This window comes from Trachemys scripta, chromosome 8, assembly GCF_013100865.1.
Source record: "Trachemys scripta elegans isolate TJP31775 chromosome 8, CAS_Tse_1.0, whole genome shotgun sequence".
NCBI lineage: Eukaryota > Metazoa > Chordata > Testudines > Emydidae > Trachemys > Trachemys scripta.
Window position 1 is genome coordinate 89,698,085 of NC_048305.1, and position 19,185 is coordinate 89,717,269.

Here is a 19,185-nt window from a genome sequence, read left to right on the forward strand (position 1 = left end):
TAAGCTCTTTGGGGCAAGGGCTGTCTTTTTTTGCTGTGTTTATTGTGTGCCTAGCACAAGTCTTGGTTCATGATGGGCTCTTAGGTGCTACCGCAATCCAAATAATAAACTTGAAAATGACATTTCTAATGACATAACTAATGATGCAGATGTGAAGAATTTTAAATGTTAATTTCCTTTATTTTAAAGCACTGGGTATATGGAGCTATAAACAACCTTTAACTATAAGGTTGTAATGTTTGTTGTAAACATAGTTTACAACAAACAAACATATTGTAAGACTCCAAATACACCTCTACCCCGATATAACAGGGCCCTTGGGAGTCAAAAAATCTCACCGCCTTATAGGTGAGACCGTGTTATATCGGGTTTGGGCCGGTAAGCCGTGCCAGACTGGCCCGGCTTTCCCTGGCAGTGATTTAAAGGGCCTGGTGCTCCAGCTGCTGTGGGGAGCCCCAGGCCCTTTAAATCACTGCCGGAGCTCTGGTAGCAGGGCTCGGGCGGGGATTTAAAGGGGCCGGGGCTCTCCGCAGTGGCCAGAGCCCCAGGCCCTTTAAATCACCATCTGAGCCTGGCTGTTGGAGCCCCGGGGCTCCGGCAGCCGGGTTCGGGCGATGATTTAAAGGGCCTGGGGCTCCACACGAATTTAGATATAACACGGTAAAGCAGCGGGGCTCGGGTGGCGCTTTAAAGGGCCCGGGGCTCCCGCTGCTTTATCGTGTTATATCCGAATTTGTGTTATATCGGGTTGCGTTCTATTGGGGTAGAGTTGTACTGGGAATGATGCATTTTACCTTCCTCTGGTATAAACGGCTACCTCCCACAGTGAAATATTTGGTTGTCCAAATGACTTGGCTGGTAATACCAGATGCTATTCATTAGGAGAATGCAAGTTTGAGACCCAGATAAGTGGTATTACAACAGCAGTGAGGGTAAGGGGAGGGTTACATAACACTAGATCAGCAGTTCTAAGTGGCTGCAAGCGTGAATTTTAAGCACATCTAAGAAACAGACACATGAACGAAGAGTGGAAGTATGGAGCAGGGAAATGGTAGCACTGAAAATGACGTCGTCAAGATAAATATTTTAAAAGCAAATGTCCTTCTCTGTATTGCTATCCCCACCGCAGTTTATTAAAACCTGAAATAATTTTTTTAAATCTATTTTAGTTTGATTATTTTTATTCATTTTTCCATTACTGAGATTAGACCAAAAAATAAGCAGTTTTGCTTTTGTTTCTTGTCAATTTTATTTTCTAGTTCTCACTCATTAAGACAAGGGTTCTTAAAAAGTTCTTCATGGAGTAGACCACAACTTAACAGATACGGTCTTGTGGACCAGCACCTCTCCCATTTATAATTTAGTCTCCACGTAGCAATTACAGCAATTGCTTACTTGGAATATTTATATAAGAAAACAAAATATTTTATGGTCTTTTTAGGGTGAATAAGGTAGTGAGCCAACACCCTACAGCCAGCCAACTCTTCTTGGACCATCAGCAGTGCTCCACAGACCACAGCTGGGGAAATGCTACAGTTGAGCAATACAAGGTTACAAACACTGCAGGGAATATTTGCACTGATCCTACAAGCTGGTCCACATGGGAAGACGTCACTGGGGCTCCAAGGGGATGGCAAGGGAGCTTTGCAGAGGTGTAGAGGCATGCCCAGGTGGACCTGTTTGCAGGACTGGGGACTACATTTCCACTGAAATGTTAAGAAGTTATTGAAAGCATTTCCATTGGCCTTAGGTTTTGCTTTTCTTTTTAAATTGTGTACCAGATTTAATCCTACACTTTTCCTTTAATAAAACAAATAAATATACAAAGTCCATGACTTGTAAAAAAGAGGCTTTATCATATGCTAAGGAGCGTGGACAACAAAAAACTATGTTTAAGTGAATTGATAATAAAGAACAGCAGTGGGAGAAGAAAAAGATCTGACAAACAAGCTGTAAGACTTAGATTTTTTTAGTAACTCAATATTTCATTAATTCTAGATCTTAATAAAGTTATGACAATTTAGATGGTGGTGCATAGTACTAAACAGCACATACTTGCATCAAAATATTTACATCGACGTGGGTGAATTATCTCCTGCGGATCTTGAGAAGCAACAGATGGTGCTGGGTCATCATTGGAGGATTGTGTCTCATCCTCCTGACCTGATGAATCCTTTATGGTCTCCTCCTTAAATACAATAAAGCAAACAGGAGACCATTTACACCTTCTGCATTAGAGATAATCATTGCTCTCTTTTTTGATAACATTTTATTTATATTTCCAGAAATGTCAAACAAAAGAGGATGTTGTACACATAATAAAGTATACGTTGTAGTGTTACGAATGACAGGTACAGGCTGTGGCCAGCCACAAAGATTGTTTAGATGCATTACACAGCATTGATATAGATTTTGAAAAAATATTTTAAGCAGGTCAGGTTTATCATTAAGTCTTAGATGAGCTAACCAGAATTAACCACTGTATCTAGTTTTTCCAGCATGGAAATGTAGGGTTAAAGTTTTATACCATGAGCAACAATAAGTACTGTCACACTTACGTGAACTATCGTATACCTAAACAGGCTTTGAGCAGGGATGGGGATATGTTGGATTGCCATTACTGAGTGATTCTATGTTTTGCTAGGAGCAATTCCGGGTGTACAGTCCTAATTTTTTGTTAAACTGTTTGTAAGGATATGCAGCTTGTGGATCTCAGAACCAAGGGATAAGTCAATCTCACAACCTTATTCGTGTGAAGCACTAGCTTTTCACAAAAATTCTCATGCTGGGCACTCAGTGTGTCAGTGAACCTACAGACAAACACTGAATGGTACAAATTCCCTTTACTATTAAGTAGTGAGGTTTTTTGGTGTTTGATGGAGTAAGTTATACACTATAAGCTAAAAAAATTGGAAATTATAAAGGCATAGAGTTCTTTACAGCTCTCTTGCTCTTAAAGTATACCCCTATCTTTAAAACCATTCCCCCAGAATTTTGGATGTTCTTTTAATATCAGGATTAGGAAACGCTGGATAATCATTTCTAATCACATGGAAGGCTACATCCACATTACAAGCTAGGGATGAGAGTCCCAGCTCGCATACACAGACAGAGAACTGGCATGAGTAAAAAATAGTAGCATAGCCACAGCAGCACAGACAGCGGCAGCATGGATCAGCCATGCCAAGTATAAACCTGCTTGAACCCCATGTGGGCACGTACTTGGCACAGCTAAGGTGTGCTGTTGCCCATGCCACTGCAGATATGCTGCTATTTGTACTTGCGCTAAGTATGTATATGTGAGCTGGGATCACACCCCTACCTTGTAGTGGAGATGTAGCCAAAAAAAAGTTACTCTTCAAGGTGTGAGGTTATCATAAAAACCTTCAATAATTAGATTTCACCCCACAAGAAGAATATATCAGCATACTCCAATTCTAACATCACTGAGTTAAGTAAAAATGGTAGAAAGATCAAATATTAAAAGAACAGATGCCGTACAGAAATGAAACCACCATAGTGGAAGATATTAGAATTAAAGAAAGTTACATGAGAAGGGTTAAAAAAATGAGTTAGTGGATTGATTTATGCATTTGGTGAAGATCACTAATGCAACTTGCTCAAACTTATTTGTTGCAACATCTCAGACACATTGTGGACATCCTGTACGCTTTTAATGACAAAGCAGAATATAAGCTGCAAGTTTCATAAGTAAACAGGAAATCAAAAACGGTCCAAATGCAATACAGCCAAATCAATGGTTCCATAGGAACCTCTCATTTTTTAATTAATGTCATTCCTTTTAAATTTCCACCTTCTATTTTGCATTAAGTACACCCCCTCCACCCTCAAATTTGTTTTCTACGGCTTTGTTTGTTTCCTTAAGTACAATATCCATACCTTAAAAATTTCTTCTCTCAGTTATTCAACTTGCACAGACTTGGCAATTTTTACCGGGGAGCTTTTAAATCACAAGAATAAACTTTCATGCGTTAAAGAGCTGCTCATGTACTCACTGCATTCCATCCAAAGGCTCCAAGCCTGTAAACTGATACGTGTGGGCAAGAGCCCCATTGATACAAGGCATGGAAGTATCAGTGGAATATTGACAAGGGTACAAAAAGTCCAGCCACACACATGAGCTTGTGGAGCTGGGGCTCTATTCAGCATGCAATTTTCAAATGGTCAGAACTTTGATAGATTTTAACAAAAAACTGAGGTTGACGTAAGGCACTAATGCTCCTTAAGTAGTAAGCAAATGCCATGTTTCGGCCATTTTGCTATAGCCCTATTTTTAGAAGTATAGTTAGAATTTTACAACATATTTTAATCTTTTAACTAAAAATTGCTGCTAGGATTTCACTCATATGTTGAACAGAGACCAAACATGTAAGAGTTTGTGTTAAAGAGCTCTATTCTTTGCTCAGTCAAACACCCAAGTAAAGCAAGTGGGTCTACTGTAATGTGGCCTAGCATGTATAAACTTTAATTTCCTTTATCTTAAATAGGATTTACATTACAGGAGCTCAAAAAACAGCTGTATCCTTAGCTTATGTCCTTAGGTCTGGACGAAAGTAAAGGCAACCTTTTAATTAGAGAACTGGTGGTTTGTGTAGTAACTAATTTCTTGCTGTAGTAAGGGGGCTAACCTTTCTAACGTGTGAATATATGTGAACATGTAGATGTTTAAGTAGTAGCACTATGTAAATCTATATTAAAAAGAACACAATTAGATACCAACTCAAATTCTAAGCAGGTGACAGATCACAGAGTGTAACCCTTCATTCTTAAAGGTATCAGCATTAAATTACTCTACCCGCTAGGGGAATCATGAGTTGCTGATCACCACTGTATTAAAGTAGGTAAGTTAGCCAGAAGGGGAGCAAATAGAGTACATCATTCAATTAATGGTGCTTTGAAGGAGTGTAATAATAGTTCAAAAGCTGAGAAAAACTATGCCTCCTTGACTGTACAGGGTTACTATGTGTAAGATTAGAGTCAGAGTTTATGGCCAGAAAGGATCACCAGATCAACTAGTTTGACCTGTTTATCACAGGACACCAACACCTCATCCACATACTAAACCTAAGAGCTGAAATTAGACCAAAGCAATCAAAAGTAGACCAAAGATTCATCATGTATTTCATTGACCTCCTGATATGATTGACTGTGTTGATTTGATCATTTGATCAACTGTAGATCCCATTTCATGTGATTAATATCTTGATTAATCAATTCAACCTCAACTGTAGCCTTAGATTTAATCATTGTATTGTTCCATCCTGTTTGTTTCGGAAAATTATATTAATTTAGACAGTGATATCTTGATTTAAATTATATTTGCTTTCACATGATCTTAATAGAATCCATAAATCATACCAAATTGGTTTCTTTCTCAAAACAGCAACAATGCTAAATAACCTCAAAGACACAGGTGATGCTGGCCATAATTTATATCTCATTACCCTTACACCTATCACACAACCTTGTGCAGGTCACTTAACTTGTCTATGCTTTAGTTTCCATATCTATAAAATGGATGAGATGGAGCCTCAGTTGTGAGTGCTATAATAAACAGTACATTTATATTAAGGACAATATTTTCTTTTTTCAATCCATACTAAGTTTCCTAAACTCCCTTGATCCTTTTGGTATTAACCGTACAAAGGATTTTATATTACAACTGTAATATTGTAAGATTATATGCTTTAAAAGGCCACCAACAATGGCCAAGTTATAATTATGTCATGACTGTATAGAAGAAATCAAAAACAGAATAATTAGAACTATAGTTAAAGGCAGGGTCTGGAGAACTGCAAGCAGAAAACTGCCTTCTAAAAAGATGCTTGTTTATCTTAAGAGTTCATAGGACTGCATTTTAAAGAGGCCATGATTATGATGATATATTCTCACAAAATATTTGATCATTTATTTTTAACTATTTATTATACAGGAACAATCATCGTCAGTCTTTAATACGTCAGTCAAAAGTGATTTAAAATTGCCTGAATTTCTGAAATTCAGGCAGACTTTATTTCAGTACCACACCTCATCAATAAAATAACTACTGAATTATCACATCCATAATGATAGGCTCAAGTATATAAAATACATTGTTTTCAGAAGAGTCAGACACTATGCTTTAAAGCAGACTATGATCCTGTTGTATATAACGCTACAGTATATGCAATTTATAATTTGTCTCTATAGCATCCAGAATGCTATAAAGATGAAATACACCAAGGATTTATGGGATTGAGAAGATGTTTAGAGCTCACTCCTGAACAAGTGAGCAAAGTTCAAGTAAAAGTGCCTTTCATAGGAGAATAGAAATTGCTGGACTGGGTCAGACTGCTGGTCCATCTAGACAAGTTTATTCTGGATCTGACAGTGACTAGGTATTAGATGAAGCGGCAAGAAACTTGGCAGACAACAGTTATGGTTCAACATGTGTAAAAGGGCCAAAGCTCATTATCAGTTGATCCTTAACCAACTACAACTGGATATAAAGCAAGAGGGATGAGGGGAGTAACACCTAATTCAGTCCTCTGATAAAATCAACTCAGGTTTGGGCCAGGTGGACGTCTTACGGAAAGATCCATTGGCTGTACTATTTGTTGCTTCTTCCACACTTCTATTTGGAGACCTTTTGGAATCAATTCTGCAGTGTTTAAGAGTGCAGTATTCATGCAAGTATTCATAATAGATCTGCCTCCCAACATAGTGCAAACTATTTCTGTTTCAGCTTCTGTACCAGATGACTGGAGAATAGTTAATGCAACACCTGTTTTTAAAAAAAGGCTCTTGAGGCAATCCTGGCAATTTCAGGCTGGTAAGCCGAACTTCAATACCAGGCAAATTGGTTAAAACTACAGTAAAAAACAGAATTATCAGACACCTAGATTAACATGATTTGTTGGAGAAGAGTCAACATGGCTTTCGTAAAGGGAAATCATGCCTCACCAATCTACCACAATTGGTCAACAGACATATGGATAAGGGTGATATAATGTACTTGGACCTTCAGAAAGCCTTTGACATGGTCCCTCACCAAATGCTCTTAAGCAAACTAAGTGCTTAGAATAAGTGGGAAGGTCCTCTCATGGATCAGTAACTGGTTAGAAGATACAAAAAAAAAAAAAAAGGTAGGAATAAATGGTCAATTGTCAGAATGGAGAGAGGTAAATAGTGGGATCTGTCCTGGGACCAATGATTTTCCACATATTCGTGAATGATCCAGAAAAAGGGGTAAACAGTGAGGTGGCAAAATTTGCAGACAAGACAAAATTACTCAAGATAGTTAAGTTGAAAACAGACTGCGAAGAGTTACAAAGGGACCTCACAAAACTGGTTGACTAGGCAACAAAACGTCAGAAATTCAAAATGTTGATAAATGCAAAATAATGCAAACTGGAAAACAATCTGAACTATATATACACAATATCACAAGGTCTAAAAATTAGCTGTCAGCACTCAACAATCTTGGACTCATTGTGGATAGCTCTCTGAAAACATCTGCTCAATGTGCAGCGGCTGTCAAAAAAGCTAACAGAACATTAGGAACCATGAGGAAAGGAGCAGATAAAACAGAAAATATCAAAATGCCACTATATAAATTTATGCTATGCCCATAATCTGAATACTATATGCAGTTCTGGTCACCCCATCTCAAAAAAAATACATTAGAATTGAAATAGGTACAGAGAAGGGTAACAAAAATGATTAAGGGCATGGAACAGCTTCAGTAGGAGAAAAGATAAAAAAGACTGGGACTTTTCAACTTGGAAAAGAGATGACTAGAGGAGATATAATAAAGGTCTATAAAATTGTGACTAGTGTGGAGAAAATGTTATTTACTCATTCACATAACACAAGAACTGGAGATCACCCAACGAAATTAATAGGCAGTAGGCTTAACACACACAAAAGGAAGTACTTCACACAATGCACAGTCAACCTGTGAAACTCATTGTCAAGGGATGTTGTGAAGGTCAAAACTATAATGGAGTTCAGAAAAGAACTAGATAAGTTCATTGATGGACCTATCCTCCATGGCTATTAGCTAAGATGGTCAGGGATGCAATTCCATGCTCTGGGTGTCCCTAGCCTCTGACTGCCGGAAGCTGGGAGTGGATGACTGCCTGTTCCGTTCATTCCTTCTGAAGCACCTGGCATCGGCCACTGTCAGAAGACAGGATAATGTGGTAGATGGACCACTGGTCTGACCCAGGATGGCTGTTTTTATGTTCTGCTGTGGTTTGGCATCTTGTATGTCCATGTAGGGCTTTTATGAACTATTAGTGACTAAACTAGAAGGAGCATGCAAACTAGTTCAGAATTTCAGGACATAGTACTAGACAACTGAATGGGAAATTTTTTCCAATTAATACAGTCACTTACTTTGTTTTCTCCACTACACCCACTGTTGTCATCATTATCAACATCTTCATCATCTTCTCCTTCCTCTTCCTCCTCTTCCTCCTCATCGTCGTCATCTTCATCTTCTGGGAGTGGGACTGTACCATCATAGCCATAAAGGCTAAGTAGTTCATTAATTGGCATTTCACCTTCCTGAATAACATCCACCAAGCAAAGTTTTGACTTCCACAAAGACATTTCACATTACACAGACCTTCTCTACATTTTTAAGATATGTATTTTACACGTAACCTAGCATGGGCAAATATGTGAGGAATGCATGTGTTAAGACTATCTCAGCTAACATGAAAATGTGGTCATTGGGAAAAAATTGGAAACCTTACAAATCTGGGGAAAATTACTTATTGAATGACATATGGCAGGACTTCCAACTTCTAGCAGTGTAGGAATTTAAACCTGATTTTGCATACATATTCCCAAATTACGCACAATACTGACTAGCAGGTCACTGTTCACACAGATACCACTCAGCTCTTCATCACAGGCAAGAGGTAAATACTACTGAGCACATTGTTGCACTACTTCTTAAAATAAAACTACTAAAAATTGTCTACAAATGTGCACAGTTAAAAGTAACCCTTTAAAATATTTGTCCATTTTTAGGTCTTCATATTTAAAAGAGGTTCTACTCTGAAAGAGGACTACATATGTCTCCTAATTTTTTTTTTAATCAATACAAAACATTAACTGTCAGCCCTGCAAATTCAACATTGGATCTTTCATTCTCCTGAACCATTAGTAAGAAGTGCTGGCCAAATTATACCCTCTAACATCTATATAACCTCATTGCCTTAAATGGTGATGCACAAGTGCATCTGGTTTGCCCTGTAATTGGAACTTCGAACTTCTACACGGGGGGGGGGTGAGGAAGATATCGATCTAAGATACTTCGACTTCAGCTACGCTATTCACGTAGCTGAAGTTGCGTATCTTAGATCGATTTACCTTGGGTCCTCACAGCGGGGGATCGATGGCCGCGGCTCCCCCGTCGACTCCGCTACCGCCGCTCGCTCCGATGGAATTCCGGAGTCGACGGGGAGCGCATTCAGGGATCGATATATCGCGTCTTAACGAGACACAATATATTGATCCCCGATAAATCGATCGCTACCCGCTGATACAGCGGGTAGTCTGGACGTACCCAAAGAAGCAAGGAATCAAGCTGACAATCCCTTAGCATTACCGTGCTCCCAAAAAGCAAAAAAAGTAAAAATATATTTTATCATGAAGCCAGCAGACAGGACACAAGCAGCAGATTGGTTGAGTAAGGTGGCAAATTTTTTACATATTTTTTTCTTTTGAAGAACTCTTTATAGCTTGAAAGCTTGTCTCTCTCACCAACAGTAGTCCAGTGAAAGATATTACCTCACCCACCTTATCTCTCTTTACTTAGGTGGATTCTCTGAGCCTGCCTTACCCCATTACACTCCAAAAAGCTTCGGGTTCTAGCAACCATTTGTGACAAGGTGGGTATCAAATTATGATCTCTATGTTGTCCTATTTGTAGAAATATAAGCACTGTAACTGCACAAGTCTGAACTTTCCCCAGGGCAGATATTGTATCCCAGAGAGCTACCCTGCCCAGGAAAGATGTATGACACCTTGAAGGGATTATAACTGAGATCCATCAAGACTAGGGCCATCACTTCATTTCTCAGCTACTGGCCCACCCCCATGAAACAATGTTGTTTTTTTTCCTACACAGGGGCCTACAAAGGTAGAGTGGGAGGGAGAACAGAAACATGACAGTTAGATCTGGAGCTTCTTATTGTGAACACATGACACAGAGTCTGAGGCCCTATTTAAGGCCATGGAGGGTATACTCTCCATAGGGGGCCAATCACCACCACATGTGAACTTCAAGAGAGACTGCCCAGCCTGAAATGCTGACAAACCATGGACTCAAATAGGGGTGAGCTCAGACTAGGGGATGGTATGTCTCTGGACTTCGTGTTATTTTCAAAGATCTATAACTCTTGAATGCTTTAAAAGTAAAGTCACTATGGTTAAGCACTTCCTTTGCTAAACTTGTGTTCCTTTCTTTCCTACTACACGGTCTCTGAAGGGGATAAACTAGTAAGCCCAGAGTGCCCACAACCTAGGTGGAACTCATGGAGCATGTGATTTGGGAGGTCTGACACTGGTTTCAGGGTATGCAGGAGCTGGATGGTGGCATTCCACATCTCAAGGAAGGGTGTCAGACAAGAGATCTGAGCCTGGGAAGAGTGTTCCAGAGCTAGAACCAGTGACTAAATTCTGCCCAGACCTAGTTGGCTTGGATCCAAGGATCCATTCATAACAGACTGATAACTGTACAGTGGAATACTGGGCCAATTTATAAACACCCTTCCTCTACAGAGGGGTAGCACATGGCTCCCTCCTAGATCTAAACAGCAACACTGCTCATTGTCTTGCTCAGCAGAGAGCCAAAACATGGAGACCCACCATAGTTTCCAACTCCTGCCAAGGAACAAACTCTGGTCCTGACCTTTGATCATTGCCATGGCATCACAAGGTAGTACACAACTATACCACCAAGCTGCCCCTTGAAAAAGTTATATAAAATATAAGGAATGAAAGCAATTGGCAATTGTATTGAAAGCTCTCTCTCCATACTTGAGGATTCCTATTTCCCAGAGGTCACCTTTCTAGACAAAGTGTCTCCAAATTTGTAATAAACTGATTTACTTAACTTCATTTTCATCTTTAATATCAAACCTGCAATTACAAATGTAAGTGACCATTCATTATTGTTACTAAAGATTAAACATGCTAAACAGCTTTTTAAAGTTGAACTGGTAGTGATTTACTGTAGTTGAAGAAAATTGTACTTTAGATATAAATTTGAAGATAATTACATGTGCTCAAAGCCTTTCAACCAATGAAATCACAGACTACATTTAAACTAGTTTAGAATTCATTATGAACATCTTTAAGCCACAAAGTATTGTTCCTGACTGAATAACCAGTTGCAACTGAAGTCAAAATTCTGCCAAGTTCATATCCCCCAAGAGCCCACTTAAAGCAGTATTTAAATGACAGCAAGAGCCCAAGATAAAAAAAATAAATCTTAGAATGCAATTATTTTCAGTACACATTTTAAGATGTATGCATAGTCATCATTAATTGGTGTTCTAATCTTAGCTCTACTGACAACTCATGATGTGGCCTTGGGCAAATTGCTTAATCCCTGTCTCAGTTTCCCCACCTACAGAATGGGGCGAATACTACTTATTTCATCACAGGACTGGTATGAGGATGAATGTTTGTATAAAGAATTTAAAATGTAAAATTTTAAAAAAAAAGTTATGGGACGAAGGAGTTTATTTACAGAAATTTGAAACTAACATGTACTAATCAAATGAACAGGGAATAATCAATTTATGTAAAACAAACATTTAGCTAGAGCACTTCGTTTGTGATAGGTCTAAAATATGACATCTACACCAATAGGTATAAACAAAAAAACTATACCTCAACAAGCATTCCAGTCTATTATATACATATCAGCTTCTTTGCTACAGATTTTTTAATTGCAAAGTACCTCAACAGGTCACCATTCCTAGGATTTATTTGTTCGCCAATGTATTTGTGATCAAAATCCAACAAAATGTAACCATCTTGCATAAAATAATATTTTTGTTTTATAACCCATAAGTGCCATTTACCCTTGTAAGATCCTCTATTTCAGAACTGAAGTTTGTTTCTCCTTCCATCATTTCCTCCTCTTCTAATGTCCTTTCATCATCAAAATCATGAACCAGCATATCAGCTGACGGGTCAAATTCATGGTCATCAGACGTTGCTGAACCTCCTAGTATAAACAATTTGAAAAGAATTTGATCAATCACATCATGGGTTTAAGGAGTTAGCTAGGTATTAGGGCTGTCAAGCGATTACAAAAATTAATCGCGATTAATTGCACTGTTGAACAATAATAGAATACCATTTATTTAAATATTTTTGGATTTTTCTACGTTTTCAATTGCACTACAGTACTTGTATGAGGTGAACTGAAAAATATATTTATTTTATCATTTTTACAGTGCAAATATGTATAATAAAAATAATATAAAGTGAGCACTGTACACTTTGTATTCTGTGTTGTAATTGAAATCAATATGTTTGGAAATGTAGAAAAACATCCAAATATTTAAATTTCAATTGGTATTCTATTATTTAACAGCGCAATTAAAACTGCAATTAATCGCAATTAATTTTTTTAATTGCGATTAATTTTTGAGTTAATTGCGTGAGTTAACTGCGATTAACTGACAGCCCTACTTGGTATGAATAAAAATTTCAACAATAACCAAACCAAAATAAAATCTAGACGAAAGATGTTTGCAAAGTCTGAAGTTTTAAAGAATTCAACTGTCCTATTTATTCAAAGGAGAGGTTCATACTCTGTTTAGATGGTCAAAAGCTACAGAAAGAATCAAAGGTGAGGGTTTGACTTCAGTTTTCAAAGTACTGCACAGTTGCATGACACCATGTAGTTGCTGCTACACACAGCCCTCAGCTTGATCTCTATACAACTGATAATTTAGGGGTTGGTGTCTTCAAAAGCTGAGATAGTCAACAGCCTGCACCGAGTTCTACACTGGGTAAATTACTACAAATATTGACCATGATGTACATGATGGGAATTTTCTTGGCTTCTTGGAAGGTACCATTCTTAAAACTGAAAGGACATGAATGGAGTATTGTTATTCATAATTATAGATTAGAAGGAAGTTTTAAGACTTTGCACACTTGGTCAAGACCTTGGCATTCAGGCAATTTTCTACCTATTTTTTCCCCCCCTTTTGCATGATTCTTTGTAAAAAAGTCTAGATATAGTAACAATTAGCAGTAATAAGTGAAAAAATAAGTGAAAGGCAGACTGCTAACAGACTGAGCACAATGCTGAAGCCCACGAACTATAGATTTATAATCCCAGCGCTTCTAACTACTTGCCTTGGGCAAGTAACTTCATCTGTGTTTCAGTTTCCAAATCTGTAAAAAGTGATATTATATAGCTCACTGTGGTGTTATGAGCATCTAAAATATAAAGTGCATCAACTATCATTAAATGAGTTTTAGCAATATTTAAGTTTTCAAATATGTTGTAGTCCAGGGATATTAACAGTGAAATTTAGCATCTACTTTGCAATGAGAGAGAAGCTTAGGAAATGTCGTCAGGTTATGAAGTCACAGCCGGTGACAATTTACATCACAGAAAGACATTAAGAAATCTCCAAGAAAAATAAACTGTTTAAAACATGAATTTGCATGTTAAAGGAATGGAAAAATCACTTATTTTAATAAACATTTCCAACTTTTTATAGTACCCGACACTATTAGGTAGTCAAGCATGCTACTATACAATTACATAATGTACTGAATTATTTTGTTTGGTATTTTCACTACATGAAAGAACACTACTGAACAATGATGCTCTGTAAAATCTTAAAAATTAAAGATTTGATTGCTTTTGTTGATGCAGTAGCTTCCAACGCCAAAAACAGATCTTTTGTAGGACTTGCACCAGAGCAGAGTCTGGCTTTCATTTGAAATGATCGCCCCATAATTTGCAGAAAATATCTATTTGCTGAACAGATAATTTCATAACCAAAAGCAGCATATTAATTACCTAAAGTAGCAAAAATATCTGCTGACACTAATTCTAAAAGAAACTCCAGTTTCTCATGGAACACCAGTATATGTAGGTGTGATTTTTTTCCTGAAATAACTATACCAGTACAGCCCCTAGCGTGGATATAGTTATAGAAGTATAAAAGGCTTTATACGGATATAACTGCATCTACTCTAGGGGTTTGTACTGCTTTTATTGCTAAAGCATAGTTAAATGGTATAACTGTTCAAGACAAGGTAGTCCAACAAAAAAGTGAAGCTGCTAATGTTGGAAGGCTTGCATTTAAACTACAAGGATGTTAATCTTGACTAGGGCAATCATCTTGGACAAAGCGTTATATAATTAACACTGGTTACTGTAGTAGCAAGGTGTGAAAAAAGCAAATACTCAGAATTTATTACAACACTGCACACTAAAAAGCCCAGCAGAAATGAGTTAATCATATCAGATCATCAGACATCAACCAGTTTTTAAAAGAGATGATGGAAATTCCCTTTTTTTTTTTTCAGTAATCCATAGAAGCAAATATGCTCTTACTGATTACAGTTCAGAGTGTACTGCAGGATCAGTGAAAAAAAGTCTTTGGTTTTCCTGTTAATGTGAGTGAATTTCATTCATGGAAAACATGGGACAAATATAACTGTCACTAGTCTTGTATTATGTACTAATCAAGTTCTAGACATAATACAAGTAGCTGCTATGCAAACGACAATGCTCTGTAAATTGACCTTAATCTTGACCCACATAAATTTCTGCACTTTCAGTACTGGTCATCTACTAATCAAAAGCTGCCAATTATATCAAATTGTGTGGTGGTTTTGTGATGTATGCAAATGAAAAATACAGTTAGTATACATATTCCTATTTGTGTCTTTTAAATGACAAATATAACTAGAACGAATTACAATCACTACAAATAATTAAAGTATGCCAAAATATAACAATGATTAAAAATCAAATTGGAAGCTGTCATCTTCACTGTCTAATGTTTTATTTAAGACAACATAAGATGCATAGGAAAGATATTTTCAAAGGTGTACGTTATTTTTAAGATTTAAAAATGGATTTAATTATTCAATTAATAAACCTAATTAAAAATTAGAACCATACAACAGCGATAAACCTGTAGTAATCGGAAATGTGGAATGCCTCTAATTTCAACTTTGCAGTGTTAATTTCAATAGCAATAATACTTAAAAAAATAGAAGGTAATGACTGACATTTGACTGAAGTGTTCCCCTCCCTCTCAAACATAATACTACATTAAAATTTTTACCTGGGCTTGAAGACTGAAGAGAAGGCTACAAAGAAAAAAATAAATTAGTTTTTCCATATTAAGTCTGTACAAACAAACATAGAAGGTGAATTCAATAGCTGATCTGATACAAACAATTAAATATGCAGTGAATTGACAGTCACTTTTAAACCAATATATCAGAAACATCTTAGCCATTTTAAGTGGGTTTAAAACGACAAAGAAGATTCATTTCCTTCTTTATACTTCCAGCCTTGCTATATTTAACCTAATGGGAAGAATTCCCCATTTTGTGAAGCAATAACTGAGTTCCTGAGAGTATAAAATACAGCAATTCTGAAACCAAGTTAAATAGCTCCCATCTCCCAAATCATAAGTAGTACATCACAAAAAAGCCCCATTTATAGTTAGATAAAATACTAAACTTTTTTTTCCCCCTTCAAAAAAGAAAAAGAAGAAACTGCAACAGGAAGTTCACATAAAGCTTAGGAAGGAGCCAAACTATTAGGTATCAATCTGTGACACAAAACTGGGAGAAGTTTAAAAGTTTTCTTAAAAGCCATCTGGTCCTGCCCGAGCACTAGTGTAATGCTAGTTTGTCAGAAAAACAGGGAAATTGTATTGACATTATACTGCAAATAATATTTTAGAATTCTGGAATATAAAAAAGTCTGTACCTCAGCAGAGACCTTTTATTATAGAGGCTCTATATAGGTTAAATCTCCATACTGACTCACTTTAGCAGCCCATGACCTGCATAAGGCATTTCCAGCATGCCCCTTCCCCCAAAGTAAATTGCATTTAAATAAACCTTCTAATGCAACTTGGAAAGAAAGCTGCTTTCAGATTAGCAATTTTTCCAAATGTGAAATACTAATATTTAAAAAGGACTAGCTAAAAATGTTAGTTTACTTGACAATGTTTTGTGTTAGAGCTACAGATGTGCACAAGTAAAGTTACCTGAATAATTTTGCCCTTCTCTTAAACTGCATCTTACTATAATGGTCAAAAAGATTTGGAGGTGTGTTTATGGGGGCTATTGGGGCCAGCAGGATTTACTATATTAACATATACATACCAAAAAAAAGATAGTGAACATACAAATATTTATTTCAATGGAGCTATTACAGTCTATTTTAGTCACTTAAGAACGGTCATCCTGGGTCAGACTAATGGTCCATCTAGCCCATATCCTGTCTTCTGACAGAGGCCTGTGCAGATGTTTTAGAGAATGAATAAAACATGGCAATTATAGAGTGATTCAACCCCATTGCCCAGTTCCAGCGTCTCGCAGTTAGAGATTTAGGGACACCCAAAGCATGGGGTTGCATCCCTGATCCTTTTGTCTAGTAGCCATTGATGGACCTATCCTCCATTAACTTATCTAGTTTTTTTTTGAACCCAGTTATACTTGTGGCGTTCATAACATCCCCTAGTAACAAGTTTCACAGGTTGTGCATTGTGTGAATACTACTTTGTTTGTTTTAAACCTGCTGCCCGTTAATTTCAGTGGGTAACCCCCTTGTTCTTTTGGTGTATGAAGGGGTAAATAACACTTTCCTATTCACTTTTTCCACAACATTCATGATTTTATAAACTTCTGCTATGTCCCCCCCTTAGTTGTTGCTTTTCTCTGTTGACCAATCCCAGTCTTTTTAATCTCTTCTCATATGGAAACAGTTCCATATGCTAATTATTTTTGCTCTTTCTTTGCAACTTTTCCAATTCTAATATGTTTTTTTCAGACGGGATGACCAGAACTGTATGCAGTAATCAAGGTGTGGACATACCATGGATTTATGTTGTGGCACTATAATAGTTTCTGTCTTATCTAACCCATTCCTAATGATTCCTAACATGGCTAGATGTGCAGCAGCAGTCAAGAAATCGAGCAGATGTTTTCACAGAACTATCCACGATGACTCGAAGAGATCTTTCTTGAATGGTAACAGCTAATTTAGACCCCATTATTTTGTATGTATAATTGGGATTATGTGTTCCAATGTACATTATTTTGCACTCATCAACACTCAATTTCATCTGCTATTTTGTTGCCCAGTCACTAGTTTTGTGAGATCCCTTTGTAACTCTTTGCAGTCTGCTTTGGACTTATCTTGAGTAATGCAGTAACGCCTCGCTTAACGTTGTAGTTATGTTCCTGAAAAATGCTACTTTAAGCGAAACGATGTTAAACAAATCCAATTTCCCCATAAGAATTAATGTAAAGGGGGGGGAAAGACTAGGTTCCAGGGAAATTGTTTTTGCCAGACAAAAGATATATATATAAATTTTATATACACATATAAACACAGTATAAGTTTTAAACAATTCAATACTGTACACAGCAATGATGATTGTGAAGGTTGGTGGAGTCAGAGGGTGGGATATTTCCCAGGGAATGCCTTGCTGCTAAATGATGAACTAACACTCAGCTGAGCCCTCAAAGGTTAACACATTGTTGTTAAAGTAGCCTCACACTCTACAAGGTAGTACAAATGCAGGGAGGAGACAACAGATGCATGGCAGTGGCTCCAAACATTCCCTGCGGAAACTGAACGTGATGATGAACCCACGCTATCCCACTGGAGCACACCACTCCCTCCACTTTCCAAAGTGCCGGGTGGTGCGCGAGTGTAAGAGACACACACACGGTATGTGTGAGAGAAAGAGATGCGCATTACCCCTTTAAGTACGCTGACCCCACTCTAAGTACACTGCCTTTTAAAGTACATCAACTGCTGCCAGCAAGCTCCCTCCATCCTGAGTCCTGTCGTGACCCGTTCTCCCCCCCCACACACACACACACTGTGGAGATGGGGTACAGGAGTGGAGGGAGGAGGAACACCCTGACATCAGCACCCCTCTTCCTCCTCCCCCACCTTCTGCACAGCAAGCAGGAGGTGCCTGGGAGTGGCTCCAAGGCAGAGGGCAGGAGGAGCACAGAGCAGTGTGGGGGAGGGCGGGGGGGGAGGGAGAGACACGAACTGCCCAGCACTTGATAGCCTGCTAGGCGGCTGCCGCACAGGGAATTTAAAGGAGCTGATAGGGGGCTTCCGGCCCATCCTGGTTCCAAGCCCCCACCAGCTAGCTCCAACGGGCTGCTCTTCCAGCAAGCAGTGGACAAAGCAGGCGGCTGCCAAACGACGTTATAAGGGAGCATTGCGCACCTTTAAATGAGCGTGTTCTCTAATAGATAAGTGACGTAACAAAACAACGTTAACCAGGACAACGTTAAGTGAGGAGTTACTGTACTGTATTGGCTGCAAACTTTGCCACATCACTGTTTACCCCCTTTTCTAAATCATTTATAAATATGTTGAATAGGACTGGTCCCAATACAGATACTTGGGAGACCCCCACTATTTGCCGTTTTCCATTCTGAAAATTGAACATTTATTCCTACCCTTTGTTTCCTATCTTTGAACTAGTTATTGATCCATGAGAGGACCCTTCCCTCTTATCACATGACTGCTTACTTTGCTTAAGAGCATTTGGTGAGGGACCTTGTCAAAGTCTTTCTGAAGGTTGAAGTACACTATCCCGACAGGATCACCCTTAACATGCTTGTTGACTCCCGTCAAAGAATTCTAGTAGATTGGTGAGGAATGATTTCCTTTTTAAAAAGCCCTGTTCACTCTTCCCCAACATGTTGTGTTCACCTACATTGGTGACAGTGTTGTTCTTTATTATAGTTTCAACCATTTTGCCTGGTGCTTAAGGTAGGCTTACTCGCTTGTAATAGCCAGGATTGCCTCTGGAGCCTTTTTTAGAAAGTCAGCATTACATTAGCTACCCTACAGTCATCTGGTACACAGTCTAATTTAAGTGATAGGTTACATATCTCAGTAGTTCT

The 19,185-nt window shown here is 38.0% G+C and overlaps 1 protein-coding gene across 4 annotated transcripts in view; it reads right to left on the reverse strand.

Moving 5' to 3' along the window:
- MIER1 (MIER1 transcriptional regulator) overlaps positions 1-19,185 on the reverse strand; it is a 61,248-nt gene that overhangs the window by 17,834 nt on the left and 24,229 nt on the right. For 3 of the 4 annotated variants that reach the window (XM_034778534.1, XM_034778533.1, XM_034778535.1), the window contains exons 2-5: positions 15,354-15,378; positions 12,108-12,253; positions 8,401-8,571; positions 2,056-2,188 (exon numbers count right to left, since the gene is read on the reverse strand). In XM_034778534.1, the coding sequence (XP_034634425.1) occupies positions 2,056-2,188; positions 8,401-8,571; positions 12,108-12,206 (403 nt within the window). In that variant the 5' untranslated portion in view covers positions 12,207-12,253; positions 15,354-15,378. Of the gene's footprint in view, positions 1-2,055; positions 2,189-8,400; positions 8,572-12,107; positions 12,254-15,353; positions 15,379-15,467; positions 15,537-19,185 lie in introns of those variants that run through there. The other variant, XM_034778536.1, reaches the window with a different exon arrangement.